The sequence below is a fragment of the Eschrichtius robustus genome, chromosome 8, assembly GCF_028021215.1.
Source record: "Eschrichtius robustus isolate mEscRob2 chromosome 8, mEscRob2.pri, whole genome shotgun sequence".
Taxonomy (NCBI): Eukaryota; Metazoa; Chordata; class Mammalia; order Artiodactyla; family Eschrichtiidae; genus Eschrichtius; species Eschrichtius robustus.
In genome coordinates, this window is record NC_090831.1 from 770,900 (window position 1) to 782,919 (window position 12,020).

Below are 12,020 nucleotides of genomic sequence, written 5' to 3' on the forward strand. Positions count from 1 at the left end.
TTCCATCATTTCTTCAAGAATCCCATGATAAGCCAGAGTTTTTGGTTGTCAAAATCCCATAAGATGAGTCACCCAGATTTAGAAAAGGTCAATTGTATGTGTTTGCAATAAAAATATAAAGGATTCTTAACTTCAAAGCAAGTTCTTTCATTTTAAACTGTGATTCTAAGAGAAATAAAGTACTTGCTAAGTTTTCACAAAGATGCCCATATTCCTTTTACAATCAGAAATAAAAGATTAAAAAAAAAAAAAAAAAAAGGAATGGTTCAAGAGCGTGCAGTCACTTCCAGGCTCCTGTGGCATTTATTACAAACGTGAGTCATTCCCCTGTGATGTCTCTCACCACACACATCCTGTGAAATGGCTTCAAGGATCATTATTTAGGAAGACTCACCTAGAAGAAGAAAAGTCAGTATAAACACCATACTCGCAACAGTCTTCCATGATCGAGTCAACCTAAAAAGAAGAAAAATAACAGCGAAAAGAATTTAACCACACACCACCCTTAACCTTTAATTTGAACTTTAACCTCTATAAGCAAGTCAACAAACATGACTAGGATGAGCATGTGAGTTAATTTAATTCCTAATCCACTATCTGCGAAACTGAGGGAAAGCAGTATTCAGGCTGGTGCATATACAGATTCACACACACATATATACCCCTCTCTTTCACACACATTACTGTCATGCTGTTGCATGTTTTTATGCCTGTAAATGCTTATAAAGAAGAAAACAAAGGAGGTTATCCTAGAGGTCTGCAATGTAGCGTGAGCCAAAGAGAAAAAAGAAAAGTCAGAGTCGGATTTTGTGGAAATTCGGTATTAAGCTAAAGAACCACGACAATGAGCAACTACCTGATAAAATTCTTGAAAGCAATCCTAACCTTTTTTCCCACTTTTTATTGAAGTACAACATACATACGGAAAAGAGCACAAACCATCACACAGCTCAGTGGACCTTCACCAAATGAACGTATCCACGTAACTTCACCCAGAACCGGGCAAGAGCACGGCAGCTGGTCAGCAGCCCCTCTCGGCCCCCATCAGACCCTGCATTTCCCGCCCCTGAAGGGCACCTCTCTCCCAGGCTCTGTGCCCACTGAGTAGGCCGCCTGGTTGGGAAGCATCATAAACGGAACGTATGTGCGGCTGCTCCTCTGAATGTTTGCGAGCCGTCCATGGCCTCACGCTGCGTGGCTGGAGCCCCTTCATCCTTACCACCGCAGAGTATCCCACTGTGTGAGTACACACACGGGCACCATCCTAACGTTGGTGGGCATTAGGGGTCGTGATGCACAACACCGCTGCAGTCTTACAAACAATGCTGCTGTGAGCCCTCTTGTCCGTGGCTTTTGATGGACACACCGTGTGTATTTCATTTAGGTGAACTCCCAGGAGAGGAACTGCTGGGTGGTAGGCTCTGTGCATATTCAGCCTCAGTAGATTTTTCCAAAGAGTTTTACAATGTGATCCCAGTTATAACCTTTTCAGATCCAACTTTAAAGATTGTTTAAAAAGAAAAAAAAAGAAATTGGCTAAAACAGGCTAATCCCGTTAAGACAGAAGGCTAGGAGCTTTGGGACAAAGTACTCTAAGGTGGCAGATTGAAATTTCTATTTAAAACATACGAAAAACTAGGTAAAGATGAATCACTCATTAATTACAGATGGCACCTTGACATAGCAGGAGAAGCACTGGGTCACAACTTAGGAAAGGGGGCGTTGTTACTGAACGCAAGTCTGTGTGCCCGATGCACAGTGAGGGCAGACAAAACAGAAACGTTGGAGTGTGGAGCAGAGAAAGTTTTATTTCAGGGCCGATCAAGGAGACGGGTGGCTCACGCCTTAAAACCCCCGAACTCCCTGAAGCCTTTCAGCAAAGCCCTTTCATAGGAAAGGTGAGGGACGGGCATGGTTGGTTGCTGCAGGCTTCTTGGTGCCAGAGCCTTTGTTCTCGCAGCTGTCCGTGAAGGTCAGGTCACGATGTTCCTGTAAACCTCCATCAAAACAAATGTTATCCTCTGTCCTGCAAGTTTTTATCTAAAGGTGTAATGCTCTTAAAGGTCGTAGACAAGGAAGAGAAAGACAGGCATTACATTCCTTCTCCATGCGTCCTTGCGGCTTTTAACACATAACAAATCCCTAAGCAAAGCGACAGCGTCACCCCACATCTTACTTGTTGAGGTCCCAAGTCTCGACTTTCGCCCTCCGAGGTCCAGGCCGTGGCTGAGGGGACGGGGGTCCCTGTGCGGGCCGGTCACACTGCTGGGCAGCGCTCATTCAGCACACAGTCTGGGTCTTCCTGCCAGTGCCCAGGCCCCGCTGAGGAATCCCAGCTGGCAGTGCCCTCAGGGCCAGGTCCCCAGACCTGCCCAGCCACCATCACTGAGGGAGCCAGGTGCCCAGGACCCAGCCGGCCCTCAGCCTCCTCAGGCCACGCAAATGGGGACCAGGTCCCTCGGACCCGTGCTCACAGTCTGGCGATAACGGCCTGGTGCCCGCCCCGCCCCTATGACACTGCTGGGCCTGAGTTTCAGCAAGTCACTTGAGCAGTTTGGGTTTGGGGTTTTGACCTGTTATGAGCTAGTTGCCATCAACAGAAAGGCAGAATTCCCTGCTCCAGGCAAATGAAGAATGGCTGAGCAAGGGACCTCAAGTCTGGAAGCTGCTTCATTCATAGTGCTGGACCCTGCACACGAAGAGACCGGGCAAGAGGCCACTGACAAATGAATGACCCGAGAGGCTGCAGTTTACAGTCATAATTTCACACTGCTGCCGAAGTGCATTCTCTAAAAAAGAATGTCTTTCTCTTTCATAACCCTTGTCCCCCACTCGCTGTAATTAACCTAGAACCCCAGGCCACAGAAAGTAACATTGCTGTTTAACATTATGCAAGGAGACAGGAAACAGATTTCCTGAATTCATTTGAGCTAGTTGACCAAATGGACAGATTTGCTCCCTCAGGGATCTGCTTCTGAGCTGTACTGTCCATTGGGCTTGTAACCTGACAGCCCGGGAAGCAGCTCCAACGCCGCGGGGAGTATAGACTCAGGACTGTCAGGGAGGAAAACATTTTCCTCTCCCCTCCTAGGTTCCTCTGGCTGGTCTAAGAATTAAATGGACCTGAGACAGATTAAGCAAACACAAGTTTTATAACAGGTACGTGTGAGGGAGGCCAGGAAAATGGAGTCGCTCACCCAGATGGCTGAGACGCTCACCTCAAATACCATCTTCAGCTAAAGGCAGAAGAGGAGGTCAGGTTTGGGACTTTAGAGGGGAGGAAGGCAGTTCACATGGGGATGGAAAAGCAAGTGTCTGGTACATAAAAGCGGAGACGGTGGGACACAGAGTGGACCCTGATGTCTGGGCCCTGCCGGTCCCCACCCCTTGCCCCAATTCTCTGCAGACATCCCTCCCTGCCTCCCTGTCCCTCTGTTCCAGGGACAGTCCCTTTATCTCAGTTCTTTACGCAGCTAAGGGAGAGGTAAAAAGAAAGACCTCCTGAGTCTTCTGTTTCTTCAAAATAATCAGCCTAAATTAACCCTCATGCCAAAGAGACATATTTTATGGGGTGGGGGGGGAGGGCAAATTTTGTTCCTCTACAGAATGAGCCACCTAATTCCCCCCATATAGAATCTTTAAGTGGCTTATCCATCTACAAAAAGCAATCATGCCTATTGTCCATCCAAGGTGGTGAGAATGTGCTAAAAGCAACAGAGAAGAAGGTCTTCCCAACCCTCTTCTCTGAAGGGACAGTGCATTCTTGAAACCACCATACCCCTTGAAATCTCACTGGTCACCTGGGGGATCCACTGTCTAAAGAGAGTTACTCAAAGGTCATGGACCCCTCCCGAGGGACTGGCTTAATGAAAATTACCACATACCTCATTAACCAAAGGTTAACTAAGCTTTTTGATTAAACCTTAGCTGTTACCATGGGGACGGTTACTTCATTACTCTTTGTTTTGTTTTCCCAGCAGGCAGCTCCAAGGAGGCAGGTAAAGGGTCTTGGGTCTTTGGGCCACCCAAGTGGCCGGGGCTTTCCTGCTGTCTCCTCACGTGCTTTAACTAGAGGAGACAGTTATTAGCTCAAAATATGTACCCACTAACAGCCTGTGTAGTCAATTCTCACCCAAGGATGTAACAAATGCCCTCTGTGTCCAGAGTCGTAAAGCTCAGCGCTGGACCCTGCACAGGACAGAGACCGGCCAAGAGGCCACTGACGAATGACCCGAGAGGCTGCAGGTTACAATCACATAATTTCACACTGCTGCCAAAGTGACATTAAAAAAGAACGTCTTCTCTTTTATAACCCTTGTCCCCCACTTGCTGTAATTAACCTAAAACCCCTACCGTTAGAAAGAAGACAGCAGGCCACAGAAAGTACTGGGATTCAGAGAAATATTCAGAGGCTTTCTCTATAAAGGAGGGTTATTTTCCAGGTGAACAGAGCACATAGGACACATGACACGTATCCCATCAGATCTTATGGAATCCCCCTGCAGGTACGTACCCACTGGCGTCAGGGTTTTCCTGCTCAGAGAGCACAGCACTCCTGTTCGAGCTGCTGCCGGCCTCCTCAGAAGGACCCCTGAAGAGCCTGGCGCCCCGCCTCGACCTGGGTCTTCCACTCATTTTCCCCACGAGGAACAAGTTGCTGGTAGATGGAATACCGTCCGCTGTCTCTTTGCTACCTGATGGAAAACATGATGCGATCCATTATGCGCTTTGGGTTGGTTCGGGTTTTGTCTTCTTACCTCTCAGGTGGTTGTCCTTCGAGGAGGAAACCGAGTGAACAAACCTTGAGATGCCTCGGGCTCTTCTGTTGCATCACCTTCTGTGACACATCACAATGGCCCAGCCCCGCGCAGGGGGTGCACGCGGCCCCCTCCACCAGCCAGCACACGTCCTGAGTGTACATCACAGTGCTTTATGGCAGCAGCTCCCAAACATACCAGGAAATGCCAGGGTACCCGTACCCACTGTTATCAATTTTTTTTAATTAAAAGATTTTTTTTTTCTTTTGGCCATGCCGCACGGCATGTAGGATCTTCGTTCCCCAACGAGGGATCGAACCCATGCCCCCTGCAGTGGAACTGCAGAGTCTTAACCACTGGACTGCCAGGGAAGTCCCCCTACCCACTATTCTGCTACAACAAATCAATGTTTCACTGTGTTTGCTTCAGTACTTTTTAAAATTTATTTTTGCTGTGTTGGGTCTTCGTTGCTGCTTGAGGGCTTTCTCTATTTGTGTCGAGTGGGGGCTACTCTTCGTTGTGCTGCGCAGGCTTCTCATTACGGTGGCCTCTCATTGCGGAGCACGGGCTCTAGGCGCTCGGGCTTCAGTAGTTGTGGCACACAGGCTCAGTAGTTGTGGCTCACGGGCTCTAGAGCACAGGCTCAGTAGTTGTGTTGCACGGGCTTAGTTGCTCTGCGGCATGTGGGATCTTCCCGGACCAGGGCTTGAACCCGTGTCCCCTGCATTGGCAGGCGGATTCTTAACCACTGCCCCACCAGGGAAGCCCTTCAGTACTTTTTTAAAAAAAATAAAATACTAGAGACTTCCCTGGTGGCAAAGTGGTTAGGAATCCGCCTGCCAATGCAGGGGACACGGGTTCGAGCCCTGGTCTGGGAAGATCCCACATGCCGCGGAGCAACTAAGCCCGTGCACCACAACTACTGAGCCTGTGCTCTAGAGCCCACGAGCCACAACTACTGAGCCCACGAGCCACAACTACTGAGCCCACATGCCACAACTACTGAGCCTGAGTGCCATGCTCCACAACAAGAGAAGCCACCACAATGAGAAGCCCGTGCACCACAACGATGAGTAGCCCCGGCTCGCGGCAACTAGAGAAAGCCTGCAGCAGCATCGAAGACCCAACGCAGCCAAAATTAAATAAATAAATTTATTTTAAAAAAACAAAAAACCAACAAAAAAAGTACCTTAACTAAAAAACACTTTAAAACAAAAACAAACAAAAAACCCAAACATGTAGTAGAACATCAAAAGATTACTGCTAATCACAAAAAACAGACATCTCAAGTTAATGAATTTAGTACTTTTCTATGTATGGGAAGATGCAAGAGTCTGGGCTCATTGAAATCATTCCATTGATCTGCACCTCAGCTATCTGGGGCCAGCGTCCTGCTTTTCTCCATCCCGAATCCCCTCCTCAGTGGCCTGATGGTGGGGCAATATTCCTTGTTTACTGGAATGGCTTGCAACTTTTTTTGTCCACACATCACAATTCACTCACCTGTTCTTATATGGATGTAAAGTTCTGTTGCTTTTGGTTTTTCAGAAGCACAATGAATGTTCAATATCTGTCTTTGTACATGTCTCCTGCACACCACAAGGGCTTCCCTGGGTGGACACGCAGGAGAGGAATTGCTGGGAATGATGAGCATGGTTATTTGGGGCATAAAATTCCAGGGTGACAGTTATTTTCCTCTCAGCCCTTTGGAGATACTATTCCATGGTCTTGGACTCGATTGTTGTGGATGAAAATTCTGCCTAAACTTCATTCCTCTTTATTCCTTTTTTGTGAGAGTGTCTGTATGGCAACTTGGTTTTTCTTTTCCCTTTGGTCGTTTTTAAGATTTTCTGTTCATCTTTGATGTTCTTCAGTTTCACCCAGTGTACCTCAGTGTGATAATGGTTTTTAATTTTTCCTTCTTTTTGGAGGAAAAAGCATAAGATACTTCATGCTTTCAGTTTGAGTACTCATGTATTTCTTCAATTCCGGAATATTTTTCAGCCATCAGCTCTTTAAATGCTGCTTCTTTGCCATTGTGGCTCTTTTCTTATGATGGCCCACCTGCTGACATTTGTGACTTCCTCTTGTTTTATTCTCCATAGCGCTCAACTGTCCCTTCGTATTTGTTTTTGATTTTTTTCTGTTTTTTGGTTTTTCTCTCTTTGCTATGCTGATTTCAGGGTAAATTTGTAAGTGCTAGTATATAATTCACTGATTTTCTTTTCTTTTTTTAAAGATTTTTTTGATATGGACTATTTTAATCTTTATTGAATTTGCTACAATATTGCTACTTTTTAAAATGTTCTTTGGGTTTTTGGCCATGAGGCATGTGGGATCTTAGCTCCTGGACCAGGGATAGAACCTGCACCCTCTGCATTGGAAGGCGAAGTCTTAATCACTGGACCGCCAGGGAAGTCCCGCTAATTTTCTTTTTAACTCTGTGAAATATAGACCTATCCCAAGAAATCCCAAGATTCCTGATTTTTTACCTAATGGTCCCAAATTCAAAAGATACAAAATGATACATAGCAAAGTGTTGCCTTATTTAACCCACTTCTGCCTTGTAGTTATCAGTTCTCCACCCTCCTTGCATCCATGGGACCATTTTCTTTTATTTTCTTTCAAAGATATGATATGCATGTACAAATATATATGTAAAATACATATACTTATGTACAAATATATGGGTGTATCTATCTCTCTCCATCTATCTGTCTATTTATCTCTTCACTTTGTTGAAAGTAAATGGTAGCTTGCTAGGAACCATGCTCTGCATCTTGCTTTTTTCACATAAAAATATATCTTGGTGACCATGATAGTGGTGGTGGTGATGAAAAAAGAAGAAACGTAAATAATAGCTTTGATTTTAGGGTAGTAACTTTTCTCTCTCAGTAAATGGTTTATGAAAGTTCCAAAGAATCTTTAATCTTTTAAAAATGTATTGTAAAACCTGCCAAGTATAATAAATTAATTCATATTAGGAAAAAATATATCTTGGAAGTTTTTCTGACTCACTTTGAGATGATCTTCCTCATTCTTTCATGTCTGCCTAGGATTTCATTGTACGAATGTGCACTGAACAGTTTACCCTGATGAGCATCTTTATATTGAAAACAGTGTTCAGTAAATAACCACATGCTGAAGTTATTCTGAGTGTACGAGTACATCTGCAAGAATGCACAGCCAGAGGAAGAACTGCTGGGTCAAAGTCTCTGTGTGTTTGTAATTTTGATAAATGTTGCCTTTGTCCTCTGCGGAGACTCTACCAGTTAAGTTTCCATTAGGAATTTATGAGATTTCCTCCTGTTCACCAACATGGTGTTTTATCAACCTTTTTATCTTTACCAGTTGAATGGCTTTTAAAAAACTGTACCTCAGGGTAGTTTCCTTTTGCATTCTGATGAGTGAGTTTGAGCTTTCTTTTTCCCACATGATTAAGACCCAAGTTCTCCTGGGTTCTGCTTTTTTTTGTTTTTGTTGTTTTGTTGACCTGTTTTTGCTTTGTTTCTTTTGCTTGGAAATTTATTTTTAAAATCATTATCATTCTTTCATTTATGTCTTTAAGTGTATTCTTATTTCTTTAAGTGTGTACTCATTTGAAAACCCTTTTCAAACAACTGGATTAAAAATAAAATCTGTCTGGAGATCATTCATTTCCTGATGAGTCACCATCTTTCCATGGCCTGTTTCCTCGGTGACTTAGGGTTTTGGATGGCAGACTTATTTTGAGTGGGGAGTTTCCTAGTTTCACTCCCATCTCTGATCTTCCGTGTTTATTGGCACCCCATGACTTCCAGACTTGTTAATTTTTTTCTATTTGTATTTTGTCTATTGTTGTTATAAATTTGGAATAAGGAGGTACTTGAGATCACAACCCCAAATCTGATATTTTTCAGAAGACCCTAACATATTTTTAAAAGCAGTATTGTGATACAGACCTTTCAGCCTCCTACCTGCAACTGGGTTTCCTTTCTTCTATGACAACAAATAAGGAAAACTTCATTTTTTTTAACATTTTTATTGGAGTATAATTGCTTTACAATGGTGTGTTAGTTTCTGCTTTATAACAAAGTGAATCAGTTGTACATATACATATGTTCCCATATCTCATTTTAAATGGAATCAGAAAGCTCCTGAAGGGGTAGCTCTCATGAAGGTGCCGGGAAGAAAGAGGGAGGTAAGGATTGCTGTAACAAGGTCTGTTAGTGTAGAATTGTCTTGGTCTCAACTTCTTATCCATGATAATAAGAATGTTACTTTTCTTCTGGCACAAGGAGGGCATTCTTCAACATGGGAATTTCTTCTGATTTTAAGGGAAGGAAGATCCCTCCCCACCCCAGTAACAATGCACTAACCACAACTTGCAGCCAACAAGAAACTGCCACAACCTGGAACTCTTGTTCTTTTCTAATGAACTTTTATTCAAAACAACCCTCCCCAATTTCCTCCCAAAACCTAATAAAAACTGACCTTCCCTTTGTCTCTTTGGACTTGCCTATGGTTCACCACAGTGTGGACAAAGAATGTCTCCTGCCATGTTAGTAAACAGGACATGTGGCCATCAAAAGCCATCAGCCACTGCAGTCTCATGGACTGTGCACCCTGAGGGGATCCAGAATGGAGAAAATCTGGACACTGGCCCTAGATAGCTGAGGTGCACATCAAAGGAATGATTTCAGGGAGCCCAGACTCTTGTATCCTCCCATACATACAAAAGCGCTAAATTCATTAACCTGAGATATCTGGTTTTCTTTAATTAACAGTAATCTTTCGATGTTCTGACTACCTGGTCTTTGCTGCAAAATCTCCTACATATTCTGGCTCCCTCCTTACCTTTTTTGGAGCAGTCCCTCAGAGCGATCTGAGAGGCTGTCTTCTCGGCTTAAGTCCTCAGCAAGTCCACTGAATAAAACATAAATTTCGACTTTTAGGTTGTGCTTTTTTTTTTTTTTCCAGTCAACAATAGCTTGGTTGTCCCAGATTGCAATTCCTCTGCTATTCCCAAATAAAGTCAACCCTGCTTTTATAATTTGTCAATAATTTTATTTAAGATTACAGTTTCGTTGGTTCAGAAGGAATTCTGATTGGCCATAATCTATATTAACATTTCTCTTCCCCAGCCCCTCTTGGCTGTGCCCTCTGAGACCCTTTCTTTGCAGGACCTTCCCAGACCAGTTACTAGCTGTTCCCAACTGAGCCAGGGGCAAGAGAAATATGCCATCCCTGCCAAAAGTTGGGGAGCGTTGTGGCTGGAAGTAAACATTTGGGAGTCGTCTCATATGGGGGTGCTGGAGGAGATTGCATAATCAGTGAGTATGGATAGCACACAGAGATAGCTGTCCAAAGACTGAGGTCTATGGCACTCCAAAATATAGATGCCAGGAAGAAATGTAGGATCCTGCGATGAAGACTAGCTTGCAGAATTAGCTTGCGAGTTAGAGTGAAAACAGCAGAGTCCCAGGTCTTGGAAGGCAAGTAAAGAAGGTGTGCGGGACCACTTATCCAAGCAGTCTTAACTGTTAGTCTCCAGGTGCAACAGTTTCAAAGCTGTGAAAGTTATGGGAACGTCTGGTTCAGATGAATGATCCAAACATAGTTCTAAAAGCCAGTTCCTCCTGAAATCCTAAACATGATGCAAAGCCTTTGTCTTAGTCCACGAGGGAGCCCACAGACTGGGTGACTTATAAACAACAGGAATGTACTTCTCCCAGTTCTGGAGGCTGCAGCAGGTCTGGTGAGAACCTACTCCTGGTTCCCTGACGCCATCCTCTCACTAACCCTAATCCCTGGGCAAACAATGCTGTGACTTATGCAAAAGGAAGCCCTGATATTCTTAGTGACAGTCTACGTGCCTCTACCTGCAATGGAACAAACATTTGACATCATTGAAAAACAAAGTCTTGATTACTTTCAAGACTGGGCCAGCTGAGGATCCTGAAAATATTATATGAGAGCCGGATTAACCTCAGTTAGGGTTAATTCCCATCGCAAGAGTTACCCTCTCGTTACCCAATTCGTACGTCACCTGTCTTCCGCTAGATTTCTAGGGCTTTACTTGTGTAGCAGAAGCAGCACCTTGTTTAATTAAAGTTGCCAAATGACCACCTTTAAAGACATCTTGATTTTTCTTTTTTCTGCGAAAGAAAACCTTAGCTCCATACTACTGCCCGGGTGGTGGGAACCACAGGGTCTCCAGCGGCTAGTCCTCTCCATCATTCTCTCCGGATGACCACGTCGTGGTCCCTGCTGCGGCCTCTGGGCTCACGGAGCAGAGTGGGGAGCCCGACTCACAGTAGAGCCCGAATCCAGGTGGGACAAAAGTGCGCACTGAAGTCAAGCGTTGGGACTCTGAACACTGTTCCGAGGAAACACCGCCAAAGACTTTTTTTTAAAGGATCTCTTAATTTCCAAACCAGAAATACTGAAAAAATAAAGTGTGTGGAAGACGTCTACATGGTAATTTTACTATTGATACACAGTTGGCAGAAATGGCTGTGTGCTGAGTTTTGCCAGGTACTTATTTGTCCTTTTTTAAAGATAATTAATTAATTAATTAATTATTATTTATTTATTTTTGGCTGCGTTGGGTTTTCGTTGCTGCGCATGGGCTTTCTCTAGTTGCAGCGTGGGCTTTCTCTAGTTGCAGAGAGCAGGGCTACTCTTCGTTGGGGTGCATGGGCTTCTCATTGCAGTGGCTTCTCTTGTTGTGGACCAGGGGCTCTAGGCATGGGGACGTCAGTAGTTGTGGTTTGCGGGCTCTAGCGCGCAGGCTCAGTAGTTGTGACGCACGGGCTTAGTTGCTCCTCGGCATGTGGGATCTTCCCGGACCAGGGCTCGAACCCGTGTCCCCGGAATTGGCAGATGGCTTCTTAACCACTGCGCCACCAGGGAAGCCCTGTCCTCTTTTTCTTAATGCATTAAATGAATGGGAGATTGACAAGAAAATCTCTGTCGAATTTCTTGGACGACTGGGAGGCGAGGGCGCACCAGAATTCTGAGGCCGGCCTCGCCCCCAGAACGCCCCATGCCTCGCCCCGCCAGCAGCGCGGCCTGGCCCAGCACCGAGGCAACGCCCCTGTCAGCAGCGCAGCCACGCCCCCGCCACGCCCCCGCCACGCCCTGAGGACTCGCCCGGCCAGCAGCGCGGCCACGCCCAGGCCAGCACTTAGGTCACGCACTGGCGCCGGGCAGTTGATAGTAGGAGCCCGCGCTCTGCCCCTGGAGCTGATTGGCCGGCTGCGGCCCCTCACACTGCCCCGA

The 12,020-nt window shown here is 45.3% G+C and overlaps 1 protein-coding gene across 1 annotated transcript in view; it reads right to left on the bottom strand.

Annotated features, from left to right (window-relative positions):
- SUN3 (Sad1 and UNC84 domain containing 3) overlaps positions 1-4,635 on the bottom strand; it is a 39,287-nt gene extending 34,652 nt beyond the window's left edge. Inside the window, exons 1-2 of the mRNA XM_068550031.1 lie at positions 4,514-4,635; positions 395-456 (exon numbers count right to left, since the gene is read on the bottom strand). Coding sequence (XP_068406132.1) covers positions 395-456; positions 4,514-4,635 — 184 coding nt within the window. The remainder of the gene's footprint in view (positions 1-394; positions 457-4,513) is intronic.
- Between the last annotated feature and the right edge of the window lie 7,385 nt (positions 4,636-12,020).